The sequence below is a fragment of the Dipodomys spectabilis genome, unplaced genomic scaffold (genome assembly GCF_019054845.1).
Source record: "Dipodomys spectabilis isolate Male_0828 unplaced genomic scaffold, ASM1905484v1 ptg000175l, whole genome shotgun sequence".
Lineage (NCBI taxonomy): Eukaryota > Metazoa > Chordata > Mammalia > Rodentia > Heteromyidae > Dipodomys > Dipodomys spectabilis.
Genome location: NW_024870852.1, coordinates 12,647,166 through 12,660,512, shown reverse-complemented (window position 1 = coordinate 12,660,512; position 13,347 = coordinate 12,647,166). Strand labels below are relative to the sequence as shown.

General features: G+C 43.4%; 1 protein-coding gene across 2 annotated transcripts in view; it reads left to right on the top strand.

Annotated features, from left to right (window-relative positions):
- Positions 1-6,257: 6,257 nt before the first annotated feature.
- The window catches only part of LOC122120480 (ubiquinol-cytochrome-c reductase complex assembly factor 1), an 88,624-nt gene continuing 81,534 nt past the window's right edge, over positions 6,258-13,347 (top strand). The window contains exons 1-2 of one of the 2 annotated variants that reach the window (XM_042694729.1): positions 6,303-6,379; positions 11,718-11,724. In XM_042694729.1, coding sequence (XP_042550663.1) covers positions 6,303-6,379; positions 11,718-11,724 — 84 coding nt within the window. Of the gene's footprint in view, positions 6,380-11,717; positions 11,725-13,347 lie in introns of both variants that reach the window. The other variant, XM_042694728.1, reaches the window with a different exon arrangement.

The following is a 13,347-nucleotide window of genomic DNA, read 5'->3' as shown; positions in this document are numbered from 1 at the left end:
TAACCACCAGAAAACCAGAAGTGGTTCTGTGGCTCAAAGTGGTAGAGCACTAGCCTTGAGCAAAAGAGCTCAGGGGCAGTGCCCAGGCCCTGAGTTCAAGCCCTATGACTGACAAAACAACAACAACAACAAAAGAGTACATTTCCTTGGGCTGGGAAGGTGGCTCAGTGGTAGAGTGCTTGCCTTGCATGCCAGAGGCCCTGGGTTCGATTCCTCAGCACCACATAAGCAAAACGAAAAAAGCCGGAAGTGGCGCTGTGGCTCAAATGGTAGAGCTGAAGAGCTGAGGGACAGCACCCAGGCCAAGAGTTCAGGCTCCACAACCGGACCCCCCCCCCAAAAAAAAAGAGTACATTTCCTTTGGACAAATGTCTTTAATATTTTCTCTAAGAAGTCAAATAAGTTAAATGGGTACTATGACTCCATTGTATTTGACTGATCTGCAGTGATCTTCAAAAGGAGCTCATAGTTTAGTTGTAAAAACAAATGTGCAAATAGATAATTTCCATTTCAAGTTGAGTGACGTGGCTCATGCTATTGCGGAGACCAAGATAAGAGTATTTCTTGAGGGGCTGGGAAGGTGGCTCAGTGGTAGAGTGCTTTCCTTGCATGCCTGAAGCCCTGGGTTCGATTCCTCAGCACCACATAAGCAAAAAGAAAAATGCCAGAAGTGGCGCTGTGGCTCAAGTGGTAGAGCATTAGCCTTGAGCTGAAGAGCTGAGTGACAGTGCCCAGACCCTGAGTTCAGGCCCCACGACCGGATTCCTCCCCCCCCTCAAAAAAAAGAGTATTTCTTGAGTCCAGGTGTTTTGGGCCCCGGAGCTAGTGAGGCTGTCTCAAACAAAGAAAATAGACATGGCAGAAAATTCAATTTTAGAGAGGGTAGAAGGTGATGAGATTCAAATGATGGTACAATGTACATTACCTTGACCTGTAATGCCCTAAGTTTTAGAAAAGAAAATGTAATCCTGTAACAACTGTTAACTTAAAATTAATAAATTAAAAAAGTTTAAAGGTTTTCCAAATTTAGGATCTTCATTTTCCTGGCTCTCTTTTCTTTCTCTCTTAAACTTTTTCTACTCCACTAAACTACCATCCCATACCATCTGCATTGCTGTGAGCAGAACACTTTCACTCTATTTTACAGAGAAAATAGGAGTTACGAGAAAAAATTACGTATCAATATTTTCTCTGGTGTCTAACATTTTGTTCCATCATTTCCATTGTGTAGCTTGCTGACCTGGACTTATGTGTCTATGAATTGGATAGGCTTTGGGTGTTCCTCAAAGGTCCATGTATTGTAAGCTCCGTCCCCAGGGTGGCAGTATCAGCAGATGAAATGGAGCCTTCAAAAAGATGGAGCCTAGTAGAAGCTCCTTGGGTCAACTGAGGGCACTGCCTTGGGAAGGAGTTAAGGTAGCTCTCACAAGAATGTTGCTACAACCGTTGCCTGGTTTCACCTGGCAATCTCTGTCTTCCTTTTGGCAATGTGATCACTGGCACCCACACCAGCTCCTGCATGTGCTCCTTCATTGCTATACACCGTGACACAGTTAGGAGGTGCTTCACTAGAAATGATTCAATGCCAGTGCCATTGCCCTTAAGCCTCCAAAACTGTGAGATAAAGAAACTTTTCTTCTTAACAAAGTTGGTCTGCCTCGGTGACTTCATTATAATAATGAAAAGCTGACTAATATAACATAGTGTTGTATCTGGGGTAGCTTTCACCATGGCATGCACTACCATGCACTACTATGCAGTCCTGGGGATTGACCTTAGGCTGTGCATATGCTAGGCAAGTGCTCTACCAAGGAGCTTCATATTTGGTTCCCTGTTCATTGATTTTTTTTTTTTTTTTTTGGTACTGATACTGGGGCTTGAACTGATACTGGGGCTTGAACTTTGCACTCCTGCTTAGCTTTTTCATATCATGGCGGGTGATTTATCACTTGAACCACATCTCCACTTCTGACTTTCTGCTCATTAATTAGAGATAAGGATCTTTCCCAAAACAAAGGAGGGTGTAACAATGCCTGATATGAAATGTACTCATTACCTTGCTCACGTAACTGTAACCCCTCTGTACAGTATCTTTACAATAAAAAAATATATTAAACAGCTGGGCGCCGGTGGCTTACACCTGTAATCCTAGCTACTCAGGAGGCTGAGATCTGAGGATCACAATTCAAAGCCAGCCTGGGCAGGAAAGTCCATGAAACTCTTATCTTCAATAAACCACCAGAAAACAGAAGTGGCGCTATTGCTCAAGTGGTAGAGCACTCACCTTGAGCTGAAGAGCTGAGGGACAGTCCAAGCCCAGAGTTCAAGTCCCATGACTGACCAAAAAAATAAAAAATAAAAAAATATACATATATATATTAAGAGAAAAAAAAAAGGATTGTTCCCATTAGCTTGCCTGGGCTGACTTTAAGTTTCTCAGATTTCAGCTCCTGAGTTATCAGGATTGTGGCTGTGAGTCACCAGTGCCTGGCTCCATCCACTGATCTTTGACAAGGGTGCGAGAATATGAAAATGAGGAAAGAAAAGTCTCTTCAACAGTTCTGGCACAACTGGATTTCTATATGAAGAAGAGTGGAAGTAGATCTTTACCTCATACCACATACAAAATTAAAATGAACATTTATTAAAGACTTAAACATCAGATCAGAAACTTTAAAACTTCCAGAAGAAAGAGTAGAGGTGGTAGAGTGCTTGCCTAGCATGCATAGAGCACTGGGTTCTATTACTCAGCACCACATAAACAGAAAAAGCTGGAAGTGGTACTGTGGCTCAAGTGGTAGAACACTAGCCTTGGGCAAAAGCTCAGGGACAGTGCCAAGGCAGGCCCTGAGTTCAAGCCCCAGTACCAGCAAAACAAAACAAAACAAAAAGAGTAGGGGAAAAGTTACATGACATTAAAAAAAATATATGATCACAAAAGAATAGGTGACAAAAGCAAAAATAGAGCAATTAGATTACATTAGGCTGTACAACTAAGGACACAATCAACAGAGTGATTACCTATGAAATTGGAGAAAATATTAGCAAACCATATATCTAGTAAGGAGTTAATACTGAAATATAAAAGGAACTGAAATAACTCAATAGCAAGAAAATAAATGATTCGATTTAAAATTGATAAAAAGCCGGGCGCTGGTGGCTCATGCCTGTAATCCTAGCTACTCAGGAGGCTGAGATCTGAGGATCATGGTTCAAAGCCAGCCTGGGCAGGAAAGTCTGTGAGACTCTTATCTCCAATAAACCACTAGAAAACTGGAAGTGGTGCTGTGGCTCAAGCGGCAGAGTGCTTGCCTTGAGCTGAAGAGTTCAGGCCCCAAGAAAAAAAAAAACAAAAAACAAAAAACTGATAAAAAGATCCATGAAAATTATAGACATTCCTTTGAGAAGACATATGAATAGCCAGCATACATATGGGAAAAATGCTTGTCATTAATTACCAAGGACATGAATATTAAAATCATAATGAAGTTTGAGGCAGTAGCTTACACCTAAAATCCTAGTTTCTTGGGAGCCTGCGATTGAGAGGATCTTGGTTCAAAACCAGCCTAGACAAAATTGGTATGAGAGTCTTTTCAAACTCATAAGCTGGGAATGGTGGTGTGTGCCTGTCAACCCAGGTACAGTAGGAATTGTGAAATAGGAAGATCACAGCCTTAATGTGTACCTGGACAGAAAGTGAGATCCTATCTCAAAAATAACTAGTTGTGAGCTAGGCACCAGTGGCTCCTGCCTGTAATTCTAGCTACTCAGTGGACTGAGTATCATAGTTTGAGGATTATAATTTGAAGCCAATCTAGCCAGGAAAGTCTGTGAGACAATTATCTCTAATTAAGTACCCAAAAAGCTGGAAGTAGAGCTGTAGCTCAAGTAGTAGAGCAGAGGTCCTAAGCCCTAGGACCAGCACACACACACACACACACACACACACACACACACACACACACACACGTGCAATAAAGGGCTGGAGGGGTAGTTCAATATTAGACTGCCTGCCTAGCAAATGTGAGGCCCTGAGTTCAAACCCCAGTACAGACAAAAACAAATATATAATGAGCTATCACTTTATACCTATTAGAAAAAAACTACTATAAAAATGTTGAAACTGGGCACCAGTAGCTCAGCCTGTAATCCTAGCTACTAAGAAGGCCGAGATCTAAGGATCACAGTTCAAAGCCAGCCTGAGCAGGAAAGTCCATGAGACTCTTATCTCCAATTAACCACCAGAAAACCAGAAGTGGCTCTATGGCTCAAGTGGTAGAGGGCTTGCCTGAGTTAAAGAGCTCAGGGACAGCGCCCAGGCCCAAAGTTCAAGCCTCAAGACCAACAACAACAAAAAATGTTGATGCAGATGTGGAATAAAGGAACCCTGTATACTGTGGCTATGAAGGTAAATGAGTACAGTCATTATGGAAAAAATATGAAAATCCCTAAAACAATTAAAAATAGAACTACTACCTGACCAACAACCCACTACTGGCTATATATCTACAGATGAAATTTGTATGTTGAAGCAATAGTTGCATTCCCACGTTCACAGTTGTCAAGATAGAGAATCAATCTCAGTGTTTATCCACATGAATGGATAAAGTAGATGTTGCTTACATTAATAAGGAAATACTCTGCAGCCTGAAAAAGAAGGGAATTCTGTCATTTATGAAAACACAGATGAATCCATATGACATTATGTTGTGAAACAAATCAGGCCCCAAAAAGCAAATACTGCATCTCTCTTATATGTGGAATTTATTTTGTTGTTGTTGTTTTGTTGGTCATGAGGCTTGAACTCTGGGCCTGGGCACTGTCCCTGAGCTCTTCAGCTCAAGGCTATCACTCTACCACTTGAGTCACAATGCTGCTTCTGGTTTTCTGGTGGTTTAATTTATTTTTTTGGAGATAAGGGTTTCACGGACTTTCCTGCCCAAGCTGGCTTTGAACCATGATCCTCAGATCTCAGCCTCCTGAGTAGATAGGATTATAGGTATGAGCCACTGATGCCCGGTTTCTATGTGGAATTTAAAAAAGCTGAACTCATAGAAGTTGTGAGTACCCCATATTATTCTGTATATGCACTGTTTATTGTTTTTCCTTATAGCAACTTTCACAGTTTTCATTCCCCCCCCACCCCCCCACTGGTTGAAAAGATTTTCCAGTTCCCCTCTTCCCCACTGGTTTATGAGTTCCACAAAGCCAGTGTCCATGTGTCTTGTGTCGAATACATAATAAACCCTTTCCAGAGGCTTCACTAAGTTTAGAAAGAAAGCCCTGAAATATCCTGGCCCTGTTCTCCAGATAGATTCCTGCAGCATCCATACCTTCTCTCTTTTGATTCTCTTGGAATACAATAGGAGTTCTCTGGCCAGGGCCAATCTCTAGCAGGAAACTCCTCACATTCTTGATTCTTTGGACTATGTTCTCTCCTCCCCCGCCACCCCTCTCCCCCTCGGTGGTGCTATTAAGATTTGAATTTATGGCTGACCCATGCCTCCAGCCTTTTGAGTTGGTTGAGATAGGGTCTAGCTTCTGACACCACTGCACCAAGACCAGGATACCACAATCCTCCTATTTTAGGATTCCCTTGTATCTAGAATGACAGGCACGAGCAACCTAGTTCAGCATCTTGCATTGAGATTGAGTCTGTTGGGCTTTTCTGCCCAAGCTGACCTCCAAACGACCATCCGTGAGCTCCAGTAGTTAGATTAGCGGCAGAGCCACCGTGCCCTGCTGCAGGCTCATCTTCATTAACCCTTTCTTACCAACATTCAAAGATGCTCGCATTAAACTACCAACCAACCAATCACAAACTCCGAATTCTGTCAGCTTCAGGTCAGCCTGTGGCGGCCTCTTCCCTTGACTTTCAGGACTCTGCGGGCTTACATCCTTAGCCTTCTTCTCACGCTTTTTTTTTTTTTTAAATTGGGATTTCTCAAGATCCTTTTCAGCCCTCTTTGAAAACACGAGTGCTGTGCGTGGGGTCGGGAAAGAAGAGGCACTAACGCGGGGTTACAGAGCATAGGGACACAGTCGATGAGGACACGGAAAAGCACGTGAAAGGACGAGGTCACCGAGGCTGCGCGCGCCGGGAGAGGACCCGAACCTCTGTGACGCGCGGCAGGATTAGGAGAAAGAAAAAGCGGAGCTAATTGTGCAACCTAGGCAGAGGGCGCGCGCGCAGGCGCACAGCGACGGCCGCGCGCCTGCGCAGTGCTCGCCCGACGTCTTTTGGGCCGAGGACGAAGTAGTGGCGGCGGCGGGTCTTCCGGAAGCCCACCCTTCACCCGGAAATGGTTACTGAGGAACATGGCGTTGCTGGTGCGAGTCCTTGTGAGTGCAGGAGTAATTCTCGGGGGTCGCATGCCGGGTCTCCGGGTTGGAATCGGAGAGGCGGGTCAGGCGGAGCGGGAAGAAGGTGCTAGAGGGGAGCTTGCGAGGCCATTGGGCTGCCCTGCCCATTTCTGCCGGGAAATCGAAGCAGCTGCCTGTCTCCTCTGACCCCTGATTCGGCCTGGTCCCCTCTCGCTGTCTTGGAGGAGGGCGTGCCAGTTGAGCCTTATTTGGTGAGGTTTGCTTTTCCCCAGTCACCGTCTGTCACCCGTTCTCCTCCGGGAGAGGCGCCCGCCAGGCCCAGGTTGGAGCTGCAGGAGACCCTGGTTTTAGCTCTCATCTGACACTGATGCGCTGTGACCTTGGACGTGGCACTTGAATCTCTGCCCCCACGTGAAAAGTGAGGACATTTATCTCCTTGCAGTTCCATTGGATTCTGAAGTTCTCTGAGTTTATTTTAGAGATCATAAATCAACTCTTACTTGCACACTTTCAAGTGGGATATATAGACAGTATCAGGTCGAAAGCATCTTTGTCTAGCATAGTATTCGGCACATTCAAGGAGTTCAGTTAATAGTAGTTGAATGAATGAGTGAAGTAAAAAAAAACAAAAAAAAACTACCAGAGCCGGTCGCCGGTGGCTCACACCTGTAATCCTAGCTACTCAGGAGGCTGAGATCTGAGGATCGAGGTTCAAAGCCAGCTAGGGCAGGAAAGTCTAAGAAATTCTTATCTCCAATAAACCACTCAGAAAACCAGAAGTGGCGATGTGGCTCAAGTGTTAGAGCACTTACCTTGAGCTGAAGGGCTGAGGGACAATGCCCAGGCCCAGAGTTCAAGCCCTAGCACCCACCAAAAAAAAAAAAAAGACTGCCAGACTCTTAGCACCCGTTTGGGAAGCTACTCTTCCTCCTGAGATTTGGTCCCAATCCTCTTGAGGTGCACTCTTTCTAGCATACTGTGACCTCTAGGAACTAAGGAGAAAGAATGTGGCAGGAAAAGGGTTTAGGAGAATACAGAACTTAGTTCCTAATCATTGTGGGACAGTTTATAATTTTAGCAGGCTTTTCAAAAACCATCTAGAGCAGTGTTTTTCAAAACAACTAAAGCCTGTTTCTGCTACCAGTTAGCAGTTGTGATTATGTTATTCTTGGAACACTTTTAATCTTTTTTTTTTGGTCAGTCGTGGGGCCTGAACTCTGGGCTTGGGTGCTGTCCCTCAGCAATTCAGCTCAAGGCTAGCACTCTACCACTTGAGCCACAGTGCCACTTCTGGCTTTTTCTGCTTATGTAGTACTGACAAATTGAACCCAGGACCTCTTGCATGCAGGGCAAACACTCTTCCATTGAGCCACCTCCCTAGCCCACTCTTAATCTTTTTATAGATGACTTACAAAGATAACAGGTTTTTGTTTGTTTGTTTGTTTTTGGTAGGTCCTGGGGCTGGAACTCTGGGCCTGAACTCTGTCCCTTAGCTCTTCAGCTCAAGGCTAGCACTCTACCACTTAAGCCACTGGGCTACTTCTGGTTTTCTGAGTGGTTTATTGGAGATAAGAGTCTCTCTGCCTTTCCTGCTTGGCCTGTCTTTGAACCTTGATCCTCAGATCTCAGCCTCCTGAGTAGCTATGATTACAGGCATGAGCTACCAGCACCTGACTCAAAGATAGCAGTTTTTCTAATTAGCCTAGCTGGTACAGAACCCTCAATTGCTACTCAGAAAAATACATATTTGAGGAATAGTTCCTGTAATCTAAAGAAAGATTCATTTGGTGAATTAACTATTGATGCCAAGGCAGAAATTGATTCAGATGTTGAAGTGGCACTGTGGCTCAAGTGGTAGGGCACTAGCCTTGAGCTGAAGAGCTGAGGGACAGCACCCAGGCCCAGAGTTCAAGCCCCACGACCAACAAAAACAAAACAAAACAAAAAGGAATTGATTCAGATGTGAGGACAGCTAGGAAAATGGCAACTAGTATGTTCTAAATGGTATGTCTCTGTGTGTGTGGTGTTGGGATTCAAACACAGTCTTCATATATACTAGGGTAGTGCTCTACAATTAAGTTATAACCTTAACTAATTGCCTTTTTTTTTTTTTTTGGTGGGGGTTTTGGAGCTTGAATGCAGGGCCTGGGCTCTGTCCCTGAGCTGCTTTTGCTCAAGGATAGCAGTGCCCTATCACTTGAGCCTTAGTGCCACTTCCGGCTTTTTCTGTTTATGTGGTATTATGGAATTGAACCCAGGGTTTCATTCATGCTAGGCAAGCACTCTACCAATAAGTCACATTCCTAGCCTGTCCCTGAGTTTTTTTGCTCAAGGCTAGAACTCTACCACTTGAGCTACAGCTCCACTTTCAGGGTTTTTTTTGGCAGTCAATTGGAGATAAGAGTCTTGGAGACACTTGGCACTAGTGGCTCAGGCCTGTAATCCTAGATACTTAGGGGTTGATCCTCAAATCATGGTTCAAAGCCAGCCCGGGAAGGAAAGTCTGTGAAACTTTTTTTTTGTCAGTCGTGGGGCTTGAACTCTGGGCTTGAGCGCTATCCCTCAGCTCTTTAGCTCAAGGGGAGCGCTCTACAACTTGATCCACAGTGCCACTTCTGGTTTTCTAATGGTTTATTGGAGATAAGAGTCTCATGGACTTTCCTGCCTGGGCTGGCTTTCAACTGTCATCCTCAGATCTCAGCCTCCTGAGTAGCTAGGATTACAGGCGTGAGCCACTGGCGACCGACGATTGTGGGGTTTGAATAGAGTCTTGGTTGTTTTTTCCAAGCTGTCCTGGACCACCATTGTCTTTCTTTCCCCCATTCCACTGGTGCCAGTCCTGGGGCTTGAATTCAGGGCCTAGGCACTATCCCTATCCCTGAGTTTCTTTGGCTCAAGGCCAGCGCTCTACCATTTGAGCCACAGCACTACTTTCTGCTCTTTCTGGGTAGTTTATTGGAGATGAGTCCCATGCATGCACACGCACAGTCCTAGAACCTGAATCCAGAGCCTGGGTGCTGTCTCTGAGCTTCTTTTGCTCAGGGTTAGCACTCTACCATTTGAGCCATAGCTCTACTACTGGTGTTTAATTCCACTTTTGGTATGTAATTAGAGATAAGAATGTCAGACTTTCCTGCCTGGGCTGGTTTTGAACTGTGATCCTCAGATCTTAGCTGCGTGAGTAGCTAGGATTATAAGCATGAGCCACTGGTGCCTGGCTAGTTGGATCTTATTTTTATTTTTTTTTGTCGGTCGTTTGGTTTGAACTCTGGGCCAGGGCGCTGTCCCTCAGCTCTTCAGCTCAAGGTGAGTTCTCTACCACTTGAGCTACAGTGCCACTTCCAGTTTTCTGAGTGGTTTATTGGAAATAAGAGTTTCATGGACTTTCCTGCATGGGCAGGCTTTGAACCGTGATCCTCAGATCTCAGACTCTTGAGTAGCTAGGATTACAGGCATGAGCCACCTGGCACCTGGCTGTTGAATCCTTTTTATACAGTGCAGTATTGGGTAAGGAAAATCTCTTTTACTTTACTCTGTTTTCCTCAGGTTATCTTAACATACCTTATAATGTAAGTTGTGTTAGAATATTGAAAGTCCCTTAGGACTAGTTGAAAATGGCAGTAAACATGAAAACAGCAGGTTTTTGTTCACCTACTCTGAAGAGGCATTTAGGCTAAGTACTGAAGAGTTTAGTAATACAGTAAAGTGTATTGCTTTAAGAGTAAAGATATTTAGTGGACAAGTTGGCTTTACTTCCTACAAGTGGAACCATGAGCAAATTATATAACTGAGCTTCTGATGTTCTTGATCAGTAAGGGTGCTAGGGTTGGTGATCAGATCACCTGATAAGTTTATCCAGGTACAGTGGCTCATGTCTAAAAGTCTGCTTTGGAGGTAGAGGTCTGGAAGACAAAGGGTAGAGGATGGGCTTGTCAAAAATTTCTGAAATTTTCTCATTTCAACCAATAAAAAGTTGGGCATGGTGGTATGTAACTATCATCACAGATACTTTTGAAGCATAAATAGGAAGATTGTGGTCCAGGAGAGTCGGGAAATTTTTGAGACCCTGTCTCAAAAATATCCAAAGCAAAAAATGGGATATAACTCAAGCAGAGCCCCTGCCTAGTGAGCACAAGGCTCTGAATTAAAAACCCTAGTACTAGCCAGGTGCCGGTGGCTCACACCTGTAATCCTAGCTACTCGAGAGGCTGAGATCTGAGGATCACCGTTCAAAGCCAGCCTGGGCAGGAAAGTCTGTGAGACTCTCCAGTAAAACACTCAGAAAATTGGAAGTGGCATTGTGGCTCAAGTGGTAAAGTGTTAAGCTTGAGCTGAAGAGCTCAGGGACAGTGCCCACGTCCAGAGTTCAAGACCCACAGCTGACAAAAACAAAAACAAAACACACAAAAACACACAAACAACCCTAGTACTACTACTTAAAGTGGTTTCTGCCCCCTCCCTTTTTCTTGGCAGTACTAGGGTTTGAACTCAGGGTCTCAGATTTGGTAGGTAAGTGTTCTACCACTTGAGCTACACTTTCACCCTTGTGTTTTATCTTTTAAACCATTTTTACAGGTACAATTCTGTAGCATTAAGTACTTTCACTTGTCATGGTGCTGCCATTACCATCATCCACATAACTCTTTTCATCTGTAGAATTCTGGACCTATTGAAAAATAGGTCCTTCTGTAAAACATGTAACTTGCATAAGTTTACTTTTCCCCGCTTCTGGTAACTACATTCTACTTTTGTCTCTGGGTTTACTGTATAGGTGGCTCCACATAAGTGGACTTTACAGTGTTTGTTTGACTTTTTGGGACTGGTCTCAAAGTTCATCCATGTTGAATGGCATTGCTTGTGTGTACCAAATTGATCTTTTTATTGATCATTTGGTTGATTCCACATGAACATGAGTGTTTCTGTCCCTACTTTCACTTCTTTTAGGTATATACTCAGTAATGGAGTTGCTGGCTTGTTTGTAGCCCAGGATGGCCTCAGACTCAAAATCCTCTTACCTTAGCCTTCTGAGTATTGGGATTATAAGCATGTACCACCATGTCTAGCTTGTTTAATTTTTTGAGGAACCACCATACTATTTCATACAGCAAGTATGCTATTTACATTTTTACTATCAATATACAAAGGATTCAGTTTCTCTACAGCCTGACACAACCTTGTGTTTTTGTTTTGTTTTTGCCAGTCCTGGGGCTTGTACTCAGGGTCTGGGTTCTGTCCCTGAACTTCTTTTGCTCAAGGCTAGTGCTCTACCACTTGAGCCACAGCACCACTTTTTTTTTTTTTTGATTTAGTTGGAGATAAGAGTCTCACAGACTTTTCTGCCTGGGCTGATTTTGAACCACGGTCCTCAGATCTCAACTTCCTGAATAGTTAAGATTACAGGTATGAGCCACCAGGGCCTGGCTTATCCTTGTTTTTGATAGCTGCCATTCTAGTGGGTGTGAAATGATAACTCATTGTGCTTTCTTTCCATTTGTAGCTTCCTGATGACTAGTGGTGTTGATCATCTTTTCATGGCCTTATTGGATATCTTTAGAGAAATGTCCAAATTTTTTGTCTATCCTTTACTTAAGTTGGTTTTGGTGTTAGTGTTATTTATGCATTTTGGATATTAACCCTTTATTAGGTATGTGATTTGCTGGTGGCTGGGAGATCAGAATATTAAGTAAGGCATGTTTCAACAAAAGATATACAAAACAAGATTGTGTATTGATTAGTTGACAAAAATGTGTCCAGAGGCTTGCAGGAACTTAAACACAAAAACCCAGTATTTTAAAGAAAATGATTCTTTCTGGTATGCTTACATATATCAGTAATGAGTTGCTCACTATCATAATAATGCTGCCAGGTGCCAGTGGTTCATGCCTGTAATCCTAGTTACTCAGGGGGCTGAGATCTGAGGATCATAGTTCAAAGCTAGCCTTTGAAGGAAAGTCCATGAGACACTCACTCATCTCCACTTAACCACAAAAGCCTGAAGTGGAACTGTGTCTCAAGTGGTAGAGTGTTGGTCTTGAGCAAAAGACGTCAGGGACAGTGCCTAGGCCCTGAGTTCAAGCCCCAGCAACTTCCCACCCATACATAGAAAAGAAATTTTCCTTGGGGTCTGGCACTGGTGGTTTGCACCTATAATCTTAGCTTAGGAGGCTGAGATCCAGAGGATGTAGGTTTGAAAGCACTCCTGGAAGAAAAGGTCTCAAGCATCCAGCTCCAAAATACTCAACAGAAAGCAGTGTTGGGGTGGGTGGGAACTCGTGGGACACTGAAGAAAGTGAGCTATATAACTTGTAGATGGAGACAGGAGGAAGGGACTGGGAGAGAATGCAAGAACAGAAGAGACAGTGTGAAAGGAAGCATACTCATTACCTGACTCACATAATTATAATCCTTTTTATCACTTTTATAATAGCACTAAAGTAAGTTAATTGTTAAAAAGCAGTGCTGGTAGTATTGCTCAAGTGGTAGAGTGCCAGTAAAGTGAACATGAAGCCCTGAGTTCAAAGCTCAGAACTGCCAGGAAAAAAAAAATAGTTCCTTGGAACACTCCTGTGAGGTAGTTTTTACTATTTCTTTTTGTCAGATGGGTAAATGGAGACCTGACTGTTAAGTAGTTCAGGGTTACATAGCTATTTAATGACAAGCTTGGGTTCAAGCATCGTTCCACTGTACCTCAGCAGTTTCAGTGAAGGATTTGGACAAGAATTACTGTGGGATTGGAGAGGGAAAGAACACTGCTGATTACTCCTTTCTTCTAATACAAACTAGTTTCAAGTATTGGCCTGACACCAAATAGAGCTAAAAACAGAAAAAGATTTTGTTGATATTGGAAATAACATGATGAAATTCTTAAGAATTTTTTTCTAAGTTTGCATTATTTCTACTTGTAATTTCTTCCTGCTTCCATTCTGACTCTGTAAACGTTTTTTTATCTCAACTTATATTTACATTTTAGGAAAGGAACACCTGCCATTGAGTGATTCTGGTAAATCTGTCATTAATAAAACA